The sequence below is a fragment of the Rattus rattus genome, chromosome 13 (assembly GCF_011064425.1).
Source record: "Rattus rattus isolate New Zealand chromosome 13, Rrattus_CSIRO_v1, whole genome shotgun sequence".
NCBI lineage: Eukaryota > Metazoa > Chordata > Mammalia > Rodentia > Muridae > Rattus > Rattus rattus.
Window position 1 is genome coordinate 68,711,776 of NC_046166.1, and position 13,237 is coordinate 68,725,012.

A 13,237-nucleotide genomic window follows, 5' to 3' on the forward strand; every position below is an offset into this window, starting at 1 on the left:
ACTTACCTTGTTTCCGTAGAAATTCCTTCCTTTGAAATTCAGCCTCTTCTAGGACAGCCCTGAATGCTATTCAAGAGAGAGAGAGAGAGAGAGAGAGAGAGAGAGAGAGAGAGATGAAATACATCTGCCTCTCTCCATGCGAAGGAGTCTCCTTTCAGTTGCATCCTGTGGGCGACTGGGAATGGTCACTGCAGCATACCATCTCCAATGAGCACCAGCGAAGACTGATTCTTGGCTTTTCCATCTTGAATCTGCACAGTGTAGGTCCCTTCATTTTCAATAGTAAACCGATCCATGACCATCTCAATCATGCCTGTCGATCTGTCGCATTTAATTCTGTGTGTCTAGAACCCGTAAAAGACACAGAGACTGACGTGACGAGACTGCTTCTCCACACCGCAGTTGCACTGCATGGTGACTGGTCCCCCAAAACCTCATTTGTTTGAATGTTCTAGTTACCAGGAAGTGAAACTGTTTGGGAAGGTGTAGGAGGAGGTGTGGCCTCGTTGGAGGAATGTTTTCTCCTTCCCTCCCAACCCCCACCCCCATCCCTGCCTCCTGTTGCCCGTGGTTAAGGATGTAAAGCTCTCGATTACTGCCCCAGTGCCATGCCTGTTTGTTTCCTGCCTTGATGATCATGGGCTAACCCTCTAAAACTATAAACGAGCCCCAAGTCATTGTTTGATAAGACTAGCCTTGGTCGTGGTGTCTCTTCACAGCAACAGAAGACTACAAGACATACCAGATGTTACATCTGGATGACTCAGAAAGAAAGGTTATCAATTAGTTTTCTGGGTGAACCAAGAACCAAAGCCACACTACTGTCCACTGGGAAGAGAAAAGGGATAGGCAATTTCCCAGTGCACAGCTATGAACTTTAGCCTCGAAAGCTGTAGAGAGTTGAACATGGCTAAAACCTATCCCACCCCGTCCAAGCTTTCATCCTCATTAAGCATACAAAAATATCAACTCGGTAAGAAATCCAAATATTCTTTCGAATGTGTCAGTCACATATTCTGTACTTGTGTGGTATCACTGAGTTTTTCAAAGGGAATTAGAAGAGGAGATGGATATGTCTAGGTTCTTGAAAAAGGCCAAAATGAAGGGGCATAAGCCTGCAGATTCGTTTTGAGGTTGAGCCTTCTGGAACAGGTTAATGACAGGGATTATGAGAAAACAATGTGTCCTCATCCTGAAATGAGTCACCACCCTATCAGAATAGAAGAACAAGAGCCCAGTGAGTGGCCCCTACCCTGAACTGTCTAGTTCCAAATGATGACATCTGAATATAAAAAGCAACATTCAGGTTGTTCAACAAGTGGTCAGTGTCTGTGACATCACCATCCATTTCCCACAAGTTCCTGGAACTGTAGGAACCCACTCTGACTAGTTAAGAAGTCACAGGTATGACTCCCACCAACCAGACGCTTAAAGGCACAGTAGGCTCTTCAGCTTCCTCTGCCCTACAGTGTCTGAGAAGGTTTTAGAAACTAATTAGGCATCTCAATGCAGCAAGATGGAGTTCTGTGATTTTTTTACGAGCCCCATAAATACAGGGTTTTATGTGACTTTCACAGAACGGCATCAGTCTCCAAATGTGAAAGTCACCTGTGGGCTGCTAATTAAAGATGTGAAAGAAGTGGAATGACTCATTCCTCCTCCAAAAGATTAGCTCGGAAGCAGCAATGTAGCTCTCTGCAGCAGGTAGGAAATGTTAATCAAAAGATGTTCGGCAAATAATATGCAATTACTCCATATTCCTCTTCTTTTCCTAGCGTGATCTCTGCTCGGAGAAAACTTCTGCAATTACCCTGATCAGGCAGTACTGCCCTGTACACAGCACATACTCGCTTAGATTTTGCAGCCCACAGAATCGACCCGCACTATACGTTTTCTAAAAGCATGGTGTGGCTCCCATGGGACAAACTGACTGGATCGTGTGGTCTTAGACACCACGACATTCCAAGATTTCTGTTTGAGAATCTTCACCTGGTGGTTTTACTAATACCACCAGACATAAAAACCAGGCTGACGGAATGTAGTAAAGCTTCTAGAAAGAGAGTGGGCTGTCCACAAACATGGGTAGGTTCTCATTTCCAGCTCATGATTGATCCATGTATGGTAAACAACTGAATGGGGGATTTAGAACTAGGTAGTTAAATGTCACAACACTGGGCATTTAGAGAAAAGAGAGACACACTAATCAATGACTTCCCTAACCCCCTCCCCCGAATAAAAGAAACCCCATAAAAATTAGATTGTCCTATGACTGGGCTCCCCACTGTGCCATAATTACTCAAGTGTAAATACTCCTAAACATAGTAATAATTTCTCCAATGCTCCACAGCCAAAAAATAAGGATTGTAGTAATTTTAAGATTCATTTCATATAATCAAAAGGATAGGACGATGGCTCACTCAGTAAAGGGCATCACAATCCCGAGGAACTAAGTTCAGATCCCAGAACCCATGCAAAAAACTCAATGCGGTGGCACGTGCCTAGAGACAGAAAAATTGGAGGCAGAGACAGGCAGATCTCTGGCAGCCTGGATGCCAGCTAGGCTGACCTATCTGATGAAATCTCAGGAGAGACTCTGGCTCAACAAAGAAATTAAAGATGGCTGGGGGAAAATACTGGAGATTTTCATCTGATCACATATGTGCCATACAAAAACATACCTCACCCACTTACACAAGTGAATGCACACATACACACACACACACAAAGTAGAACAAAGGCGGAGCGCTTTTATCTTAGCATAATAAGCATTTTCAAGAGCTCAATCCCTTTCTCTGTCCAGATCAGATCCAGCACACCAAGGCAACAGCCTGGGGGGACCAAGATGTTCCTGAGACTCCTTTTTCTCCTGTGTCCCCAATGGGAGCTGTCGTTGGAAGGAACACAGGGGATCATTTTCCGGGATAGAGCAAACTGATAAGCCTTCAGAACTATAATCAAGAAGAAAGAAACTAGTTCATCAAGACAACCCCTTTAATCCTGAACCTTTCCCTAAACTCAAACTCCAAGTCTCTAAAATATACTCATTTTTTTTTTCATCTTAACATATTTGGATTTTAAAGTCAACCTAAGTCATACCAAACCAAGACTGAATCTCTAAGCACTATGAGGACTGCAACCTCAAGCCATCTGGTCAACCTTCTGAACTCCTGTCTCTGGAACTCAGAAAAGGTGGAAATGGATATATACATTAACCGAGGGAACTTTCTAAGTGAGCCCTGTTTCCTCTAAAGCTTTAGTGCACTCTCAGTCCAGAAAATCCAGGCCCCTGTGAGCCACAGCTCACATCCAGGAACTTACCTCACTGTCAGAAACTTCTCGGTCGTTAATAATGAACCGGAAGTTGGCATCAGGTGAGAGGTGCTCTGCCTGGAGCCAGAATCGGACCTGGCCCTTATCAAAAATCTCATATGCTAATTCTGATTTCAGAGGAATTGCTATAGGAGGAAGAGAAATCATAAGTCAGAGGTGAGTAGATCCCCCTCAGGTAGTTAGTTCCAGATTGTAAGACAACACCAACTCCAGGTCCTAAAATTTAAAGAACTCATGGAGTATTTTCATGCCTGGGACCATGGCAATAAGGCATGAAAATCGGGCATGAAGCCTCCTGTTTGATGAGTTCCTGATGGCTATCTAGTCAAGGTCAAAGGTTGAGGAGTGACCCTGTGAGGTGACCTTTGCTAGACAACCAGCTTGGATTAGGAACAGACAATTAAGTTTCTCCACCATAAGCTGATATTTCTGCTAAGTGGCTTACTCTAAGCCTAGTGAAGGCCCTCCCTCCTCCTGAAAATTCATGTATGAAGCAGGGGGATTACTTACTGGGATTCTTTATCTCATTGCTCAACGCCATCAAACGCTCAAGTTCTGAAATTAAGAAAAGAAACATTATCAGTTTTGACCTGTGTGCATCCATAAATCTGTGTTCAGCACCAAGGTAAAGCAAGAACTGGGGTCTCACATCACCAAGACTTGCTCTGAGGATGTGCAAATGAAAGAGGACAAATTAGGGGCTTAACATGCTAGTACTCTGCTCTAGCCACGGTCCTCACCATGGAACCCATTTGTTAAGGGGGCAGTTGAGGCTGACACAGAAGTGTGGGAGAGAACACAGTAGACACTCCTGAAATTAAGAATTATCTGCAGAGTGGATAAAAGGACACTCCCCAGGGATCACCACTCTCTCTAACACAGGAAACACTCCCTATAGCCCTGGCTCTGCCCCTGGTAACATTCTGGGGCTAGTGAATTTCTTTCCCCTGCCAAGACTTTATTCAGATAAGGTGAAGTTCTCTGATTCAAACCCTCATTGGGGCAACTTGCAACAGGTCAGGAGCAGAATGGCTCCTGAGGAAACCCTAGGCAGGGCCAGAAAAGCTGAAATCCCAAGATGTCTCTCCTTCTCCTCCTCTTCTTCCTATCTTCTTCTCCTCCTCCTCCTTGTCTCTCATGAAGCCAGAATTCATAAATGTGGTGGGCATATGGGAGCATTCCTTTGCACTAAACTCTTCCCAATCAACAGCAAACTCCATAGGACCATTGGCTTGGTCACGAGGACCTCTGTTCCCAGTGACACCTCCTAGCAAGGATGTGCATCACCCATTCGAGCTACACCTGGAACCCTGGGGTCTTGCTTTGGTCACCAGTGCTACAAAGCATGCTGGGAGCTTCACCCTTTGCCACTACATAAAGCTGCCCTGTGTAAGCCGCAGAGAAATGCACGACTGCTTCTTGTGCATGCAAAGACAGAGCCCTCAAAGGCAGATAGCAAAGCTCCTTTTGTGCACCGCTTAAGGAGTGGCAGGGCCAAGCCTCTGCCGTTGTTGGGCATGTCTTACTCAGTCTGTCTGAGTTTGGTAAAATTTAACCAAAAACTGAACTAGATTTGTGGGGCCATCAGCATGTCACCGATGCCCTCCTCTCAGGTGCTCATGTGCCCCACTTTTCACACAGTGTGTGGGATGATGGTGTCTCCCCAAGTTCACATGTAGGAAGGTAACTCCTCTGTGGGCCATATTGAGAGGTGGGAGTGAACCCACACTGTAGTCTCAGGCGTGGTCCCTATTGAAACAGTGAGACCCTTGTAAAGGTAAGTTCTGCTTCCCCTGCGTGATACTTTCCCAGACAAAAAAAGGCAGCAAGAAAGGCCCTCAGTCAGATTTGTTAAATTTCTAAAGTAATTCTGACTCAGAAGCACTCCCTATGTCTTCTTCCTGATTGTGAGGGTTTGTATATCCCTGGCCCAGGGAGTGGCACTGTTAGGAGGTGTGGCCTCGTTGGAGTGGGTGTGGACTTGTTGGAGTAGGTGTGGCTTTCTTGGAGTAGGTGTGGCCTTGTTGGAGTGGGTGTGGCCTTGTTGGAGTGGGTGTGGCCTTGGAGTGGGTGTGGCTTTGTTGGAGTGGGTGTGGCTTTGTTGGAGTGGGTGTGTCACTGTGGGTGTGGGCTTTAAGACCCTCATCCTAGCTGCCTAGAAGTCAGTCTTCTCTTAGCAGCCTTCAGATGAAGACTTAAAACTCTCAGCTCCTCCTGCACCACGCCTGCCTTGATGCTGCCTTGCCCCCACTTTGTTGATAACGGGACTGAACCTCTGAACCTGTAAGCTGGCCCCAACTAGATGTTGTCCTTAAAAGAGTTGCCTTGGTCATGGTGTCTGTTCACAACAATAAAACCCTAACTAAGACACTGATCAGTCAGTCTCTGAAAGTGGGACAAAGCTGAGAATGACAAGCCTGTGTCAAGAAGACATTACCTTCCTCATCCAAAACGAAGCTGGAAGACACACCATCTGTGTCACTTACAGATACAGAATATGTCCCTATGTCTATTTTATCTGGATTCTTGAAGTACAACTTTGAGCTGAAAGGAAAAGGACAGGTGAGCGTTATTCATTTGTTTCTGCAGAAGCCAACAGGTTCACAGCCTCTGACTTGCCAGCAACTTACTGATCACCCTCCGTGTGAACCTCGAACCGCTCCTCATCGGCGATCTCCTCATAGGCCTTGCACCAGGTGAACTGTGAGGCGTCTGTCATTTCCTGGCAGTCAAACCCAAGGTAGATGTTGCCCTCCTCATCCACACCAGCACTGATCTCCTTTGTGCCTGTAAGGGGACAGGGAGGAGGGGAGAGAACACAGTGTCCCCTGGGTTCCTTTCCCAGAGAGGCCAAATGGAATCTTGTTTTATACTGATTACATCATCAGTTTTATTTCATATCTACCCAAGACTGACCAGAGAGGCTAGGAAGGGCAATACGTGTGTCCTCCTCAGGGAGCTGGCTGACAAGGTCGGCCACTTGTAACCTCAAGCTTCTGCCGGCTTCCTCTCCAGCACTTCAGAAACCCCTGGACTGCCTCTCAGAGTGACTCCCTCACCCCCAGACCATGACCTGGACAGTCACGGTTACACTACTCCATATCATCCTCACCTCACGTTCTTCCTTCAGTTATTCTGTGTCTGCTGGAGAATAAGGGCTACTATTTGTGTGGTACACATTAACCAAGGGGAACACCTGCCTTGGTACCAGGCATTCAGAATCTCTTAGAAGCTAGAGACAGGGTGGGAAGCATAGAAAGATGGCTCAGACATTAAAAGCATTTGCTGCCCTTGTAGAGGAGTCGGTTTGATTCCCAGCACCCACACAGCAGCTCACAACTTTACTTCTTTTGTCAAACAAGTTCTGCTTTAAACGTATTTGGGGGACTTACAGGAAAGGAAAAAAGGAGTTCAATAAGGGGTAAGCCAGTGATGGGGTATATAACTAAAATGCATCATATACATGTATAAACTTATCAAAGGTTTTTTTTTATAATTTAAATGCCAGGGCATCCATTCTATCTATTTAAACATGCCTCTGCACATGCATACACATACACACAGAGAGTGTGCACTCCCCTCAGTGACCTGCTGTGCTGAGCAGCTGAGAGATAAGGGCTCACCTGGCCGGGCCTCCACGAGCACAGGCTCCGATGTGTCTGATGGCTTCCCTGGTCCACTGGCATTCACTGCTCGAACTCTGAATACATAGGTCTTACCTTGCTGCAGGTCACAGACCTTGAAAGAACAGAAGAAACATGTGCCGGGGCTGACAGTATCCAATCTCAACGAAGCAATGAGCAGATTGGGGTCTGTCTGCATTCATGTTCCTCTGAACACTGAAGTGCAGAATTCAATGCTATTGACAAGGTTACAGCCTGGGGATGCTATTGAACACAATTCTCCAGGACCACACACTATTCGAAATGTGGTTTCTGGCTGTGGAAATCATCCTTTAGACATTCCAAAATGGAGCTGCTCTCTTCTACATGCGTATACTGCCATCCATATCATGGCTGGGCTCTAAGGCATTCATTTCCCCATCCAAAGGAGACTACACCATGAAACTGCTCTGCAGAGAGCACTGCTGCCCACTTCTCTATCAGTGAGCTTCACTGCCTGGCACAGATGCCACCTTCCTTGAAAGAAGGGTGCATAGATGTCTGTCTAATCCACAGCAAGAGACTTCTGGGTCGGGAAAGGTGAGCGCACTCTCCAGAGCATGCAGGACAAGGACTCAAAGGCACTGTCACAACTGACCCAGTGACTAGAAAAGGTAAAGGGTTAAAGTTAAATACTTGGAAAATGAGGATAAACTAATTTACATTGTGTGTGTGTGTGTGTGTGTGTGTGTGTGTGCCCCTATGGATGTGTGAGTGCAGTTGTGTGTGCATGTAAGTGCAGGTGTGTATGCACATATATGTGTATGAGCATACTGGTGTGCATGTGTGAGATGATGTGAGTGTGCACATGTGCACATGTGTAGGCACAGGCATGCATCCTACACATATGTGTACATGTGTGAGTTCAAGTTTACATATGTCTATATGAGCATGCACTTGAGCACAAGTATAAAAGTGTGTGTGCATGTGTGCCTATGTGTGTATGTGTCATAGTGCAAGTGTATGTGTGTGTGTGAGTGCTGGTGTGAAATTATGTGTATGTGTATAAATGCAAGTGTGTATACATGTACCTACATGCATATAAGTGCATATGCGTGAGTGCACTATGCAGGTATATGTATATGACAGTGCAATACATGTGCGTGTGAGTTCGTGTGTATATTTGTGCATATGTGTGAATGCGTGTGAGAGTGCAAGTGTGCATATGTGCATGTGTGGACTTCTCTCTGTGTGTACACGTGTGTGCACGTGTGTATACTGACAGTGGAGGCATGATGCATGTGCACGCATGTGTATGAGACTGTGAAGGTGCCTATGTCTGTATAATAAAATTTATGCATACAAGTGTACATATGTGTGAGTTCAAGTGTCCACCTCCTCAAGGCGCTTTGCTGCCCTCTATTGGAGCTTCCTGCTCCTGCTCTGTACAATGGTGGTCCCCATGGTATCCAAACCGGCTCTCCCAGAGACTTCCGGCCAGTTTGCTACAGAAACACGAGTTTGAAAGCACAAACCCTCACCTTTAAGTAGCGATTTGGAGTTGCTGCCTCGCTGGTGGTCTTCCACTCCCCAGAATCCTCTTCCTTAAAATCCACAAAATAGCCAGAAACAGGACTGCTGCCGGAGTACACCGGGGCTTTCCACAGTATGACCAGAGATGTGTCTCGGACCTCACAGAACGTCAAGTCATAGGCGGGACCTGAAAAGTCACCGAGCAGCAGTGGAAAACTCAGTCAAACCTAATGACCATCGTCGCCACTCCAGAGACCCTGCAGCCTGAAGGGGGCACCCACCCCCATCACTCCAGGGACTCTGCACCCTGGCGTGGGCTGCGCATCCCCACCATTCTAGTGATTCCCCTGCCGCTTTGGCAGGGGCTTCCCCGACACACATCACATATATCCGCCTCACATTCACGCATCACTCTGCAGACTGTCTCACCAGGTTCTGGGGCTGTCCAGGCCTCACACTTGAAGTGCTCACTGGGATCCGATGGCTGCCCGATCCCAGCCAGGTTGGTAGCAGCGATTTTGAACTCATACAAGGAGCCTTCGGTCAAACCTTCCACCTGCGTGCATTTTGTTTTTAGTTAATATAAGAACTGATGGCTCAGTCACAACACACAGGGGCAAAGGAGGACTCATGATGAGTATGCGAAGAGAAATGTAAGCGGAACGGACAATGCTGGAAAATCAGAGTACTTGTCACTCCAAGAGGCTGGCTCTACACCTAATACGTCCGCCACAGTCATGTGCTCAACTCCATGATGGCTCGCCATCAGTCTACCAGACTGATGTGGTCACCTCTGGACAGGTAAGGAGCTGAGCTGAGAGAGGAGGCCCACAAAGAACAAAGCTGGTGTGAGGGGGCCATCTTCAAGCCCTACTCAGCCTCTGCCCTGGGCTTGGTGGGATTTAACAAGGGGTTAGCGAGAGCCGTGACTCCAATCTGACTAAGTAATGGCAGGATAACCTATCAGTTGCAGTCGCTGAACCTGCCACCTGTAGTCACCACGAAATCTACTCCGAATGTTCAAATGCTTGCTGAGTGGTCATGGTTTTCAAGTGGCTGTGGCCTTCATTCCTCACTGAGCTTTGGGGTCTCCACCAGTCACGGGTAAGACACTAAAGAAAGCCTTTGACTCAGCAGCTTGGTAGGATGAAAGCCATATCCAGGTCAGAATATGGATTTCCAAAGTGAGACCTTGGTGGTTAGACTGCTTTACTCCCCGGAGGACAGAGTATCTCACACAGAGTGGGAAGCCCGTTCTGCCAGGGACACAGGTCCAGTAAGGAGCCACTGGAGGCTAAGGGTGAATATTGTCACACCAAATCTGAGTTTAAGTCACATACACCATAACATGTATGTGTGTAAATATAGTTTAAATGACACATAGTTACATTATATTATTTTACATTATATAATTATATTATAAAGATAGTGTGTACTATATTATATAAAAATACTATAAGAAAAAGTATATTATATATTATAAAGATAAGGTATATTATATTATAAAGTATGTTACATCACATTATAAGGATAAAGTATATTATATTATAAAGATAAAATTTATCATATTATTTAATTATAATAAAAGGTAAAGTATACTATATTATATAATTACATTATAAACATGAAGCATGTTATATATGTATGTATATATAATATATATATAAAGTATATCATAAAGCAGAAACTTCTAAGACATATTTAACTGCTAAGGACTCTTCCCAAATTCTCCTTCTCCATTGTGTCTGCTCTGATCAGTCTTTATGTGTTAGGGTTGAGATGAATTCATTCATTCATCACTCCTCAGATGAGAAGTCCAAGGCTCAGACAGTTGAAATCACAGTCAAGGGCTTACATCTGCATTTGGTCCTCTGTATCTGGGTGTGATGTGCATGGGGGTGGGAGATGGGAACCATTGGGATTTCTAGGAAAGGGTGGTCTGGGTGTGATGTGCATGGGGGTGGGAGATGGGAACCATTGGGATTTCTAGGAAAGGGTGGTTATCAACTTATCCACAAAGAGCAGAGTGCCCTCTCGTTGGCATTTGCTGGGCTAGATCCTTCCCCGAGCGCCAGGCTCTGCTCCTAGGATGGAACACATCCTTCCTGCCAACCAGGGCTGTTCATTAACCAACTATGAAATCTGCTCAATTATGACCCAACCTCTTTACTGCTTCTTAAATTCCCAAGATCTATGTTATTCCAAAACACCATGCCCTCTTACGTCTAGGATTTTTAAACTACTAGTTCTTCAGGATCAAGGGGCCCCAAATCCACTGAACTCTGAAACTCTGAGCGAAGGAGTCCATCCAAAATGCCTAGGCAGAAGCAGAGGCACCAACGAAACCAACCGTTAAGATCCTCTCTTTGACAGGCGAAGAGTTGATCTCGTGCCAGTTCTTATGATGCACTTCCCGCTTGTCTAGGTAGTAACCTATGATGGCAGAGCCACCGCTGAACTTGGGCACTTTCCAGCCCAGGGTCATGGAGTGACCGTCACAGTTGAGAAGGGTAATCCCGTAGGGATGAGAGGGGACAGCTGCAAGAACACAGAAGCGAGACAAGTCACCAAGCGGTCGGCTCTGGAGTCACAGGGGAACAAGGCACAGGCAGCTGTCCTGAGGACACACCTTCCCCTTAACTGTCACTGCCTGTGGTCCCTGCTTCCTTTAAAGGGCCTGACGCTTTCGTCTGCATTCGTGGCTCTTTCTAAATGCAATGGCCAATATCTTGACAATAGGACAGGAACTCGTTTAAACCTGTTGCAGACCTGGAGACAGTAGGTGCCCCCCACCCTCACCCCAGTGCCTGAGGTTAAACAAATAGAGCCTCCAATCTGCCTGTGTGAAGAACAATCACTGTGTGGCCAGAAGGGGGCAGCACAATCCACTGTGTGTGTTCTAAGTTCAGGGATGAAAACATCTGCTCAATGTGGGTACATAGCTCATGTTTCCCCTTTTGGTCATCATGTCACCTTCCCCAACAAGCTTAGGAGTATGCCCCTGCATCTCTCTCTCTCTCTCTCTCTCTCTCTCTCTCTCTCTCTCTCTCTCTCTCTCTCTCTGAGGAACCTGGTTCATCATCTGTGGAGATAGAAGTCAGGAATTCCCACTGAGAGTAAACACAAGCCTCTGGCTTCCTGCGTTAGATAAGAGGCAAGTAAGGAAGAATGTGAATCCTTTTGGGGAGGGCAGAGAGGTAGAAAGCAGAACCAGATGTTCTCTAGGCCTAGCTCATCTGGGAGCTAGTCCTCAGACAAGTTCCACAGTCCTCAGACTGTCCTCAGGAGGCCCATAGTACATACAGGCCTTTAATCCCAGCATGTGGAAGGCAGAGACAGGTGGATCTCTGTGAGTTCAAGGCCAGCCTGACCTATATAGTGAGTTCTAGGTGAGACAGGGCTACATAGAGAGATCCAGTCTCAAAAATAATGAAAAATAAATAAAGGGATCCCAGGAATAATATTGCCAGGAGGGTGTTGCAGGATATTTGGTCACACTGTGAACATGGAGATTGTATTGTTTACTGGGAAAAACCTGTTTCCAGCTGTGATATGGCTCACCCTTAGCACACACCTTTAATTCCTCTGGCTGGGATATAGACATGCCCCTAGTACACACCTTTAATCCCAGTGAAGGTAAGGTTAGTTTGCAGAAGGAAGCATCCTTGTTGAAAGTGACATCTAATTGAGTGGCAGACAAAGTGATGAATCAGAGAAGATTTGACTGAATAGGATCCGCCCAACTCTCAGGAGAAGAGAGAGGAAAGAGAGGCAACAGAGCGAGACATGCAGAGGAGAGGAGAGAGAGAGCAGTTTACCAGGATAGTTCTAGAGACACGGATTGCAGAGAGAGAACAAGCCAGGCAACAGGGAAGACAGAATGACCCAGAGAGTGAGAAGGAGCCAGGAGATTCGAACAGATTGCTAAAGTGAATGAGACCAAGCAGAGAAACTCAGGAGAAGCCAGATTGAATCAGTCAGCTCGGGGAGGTGTTTTGAGTCAGAAAGGCTGAGTTGAACCAGCCAGCCAGAGTTCAGAAAGAGCTGAAAACATCCCAGGACTAGAGTACATTGTATGGAGGCTAGAAGCATCCAGGGTGAGGCCTAGGACAGTACAGGAAGGCAAGAAGCCTCGAAGATGATAATTATATCAGGAGAATAAAAGTCACTCTTGCAGGAGGAAAACCCTAACTTCTAGAAATGAGATAAAATTATCTGGAGTTCAAAATAAAAGCCTGAACATGTCTCTTGAGAATAAAAATATAATGATATAATGGAATATGCAGCTATGGCATTCATATTTTAAAGTGTTGCTCCTGCTTCTGTTCAGGAACAGAGTGAGCTCGACAAAAAAGCTACAACAGCACCTGTCATAGATCACCTCGTCTAGGGACAGCAACAAGGTCTTGGCACCACTCAAAGGGCAAAGGCTCAGGATCTCTGGTGCAAGCTGGATCACCAAGCTAGTCCTGTCTGCAAGCTCTGGCTTCAGTGAGGAAACTCTGCCCCCAAAATAAAATGGAGTGTGATCTGGGAAGATATCTCAGGCCTCCACATTCTCATGCACTTGTAGATGCACAAGCGCATATGCGTACGCGCACACGCACACACATACACACACACACACACACACACACACACACACCACAGACACGTACAGAAAAACTGGATCAAAATAATAGACATTTTAAATATTCATGGATAGAACCAGAAAGTGCCATGAAAGCCACATGTGTTTGGTCCTAGCAAATATTTTCAAGGAGGACATATGG

The 13,237-nt window shown here is 46.0% G+C and overlaps 1 protein-coding gene across 1 annotated transcript in view; it reads right to left on the reverse strand.

Annotated features, from left to right (window-relative positions):
• The window catches only part of Myom2 (myomesin 2), a 69,567-nt gene that overhangs the window by 16,539 nt on the left and 39,791 nt on the right, over positions 1-13,237 (reverse strand). Inside the window, exons 18-27 of the mRNA XM_032919280.1 lie at positions 10,816-11,003; positions 8,895-9,021; positions 8,474-8,652; positions 6,954-7,068; positions 5,961-6,117; positions 5,768-5,874; positions 3,841-3,885; positions 3,319-3,455; positions 200-344; positions 7-66 (exon numbers count right to left, since the gene is read on the reverse strand). Coding sequence (XP_032775171.1) covers positions 7-66; positions 200-344; positions 3,319-3,455; positions 3,841-3,885; positions 5,768-5,874; positions 5,961-6,117; positions 6,954-7,068; positions 8,474-8,652; positions 8,895-9,021; positions 10,816-11,003 — 1,260 coding nt within the window. The remainder of the gene's footprint in view (positions 1-6; positions 67-199; positions 345-3,318; positions 3,456-3,840; positions 3,886-5,767; positions 5,875-5,960; positions 6,118-6,953; positions 7,069-8,473; positions 8,653-8,894; positions 9,022-10,815; positions 11,004-13,237) is intronic.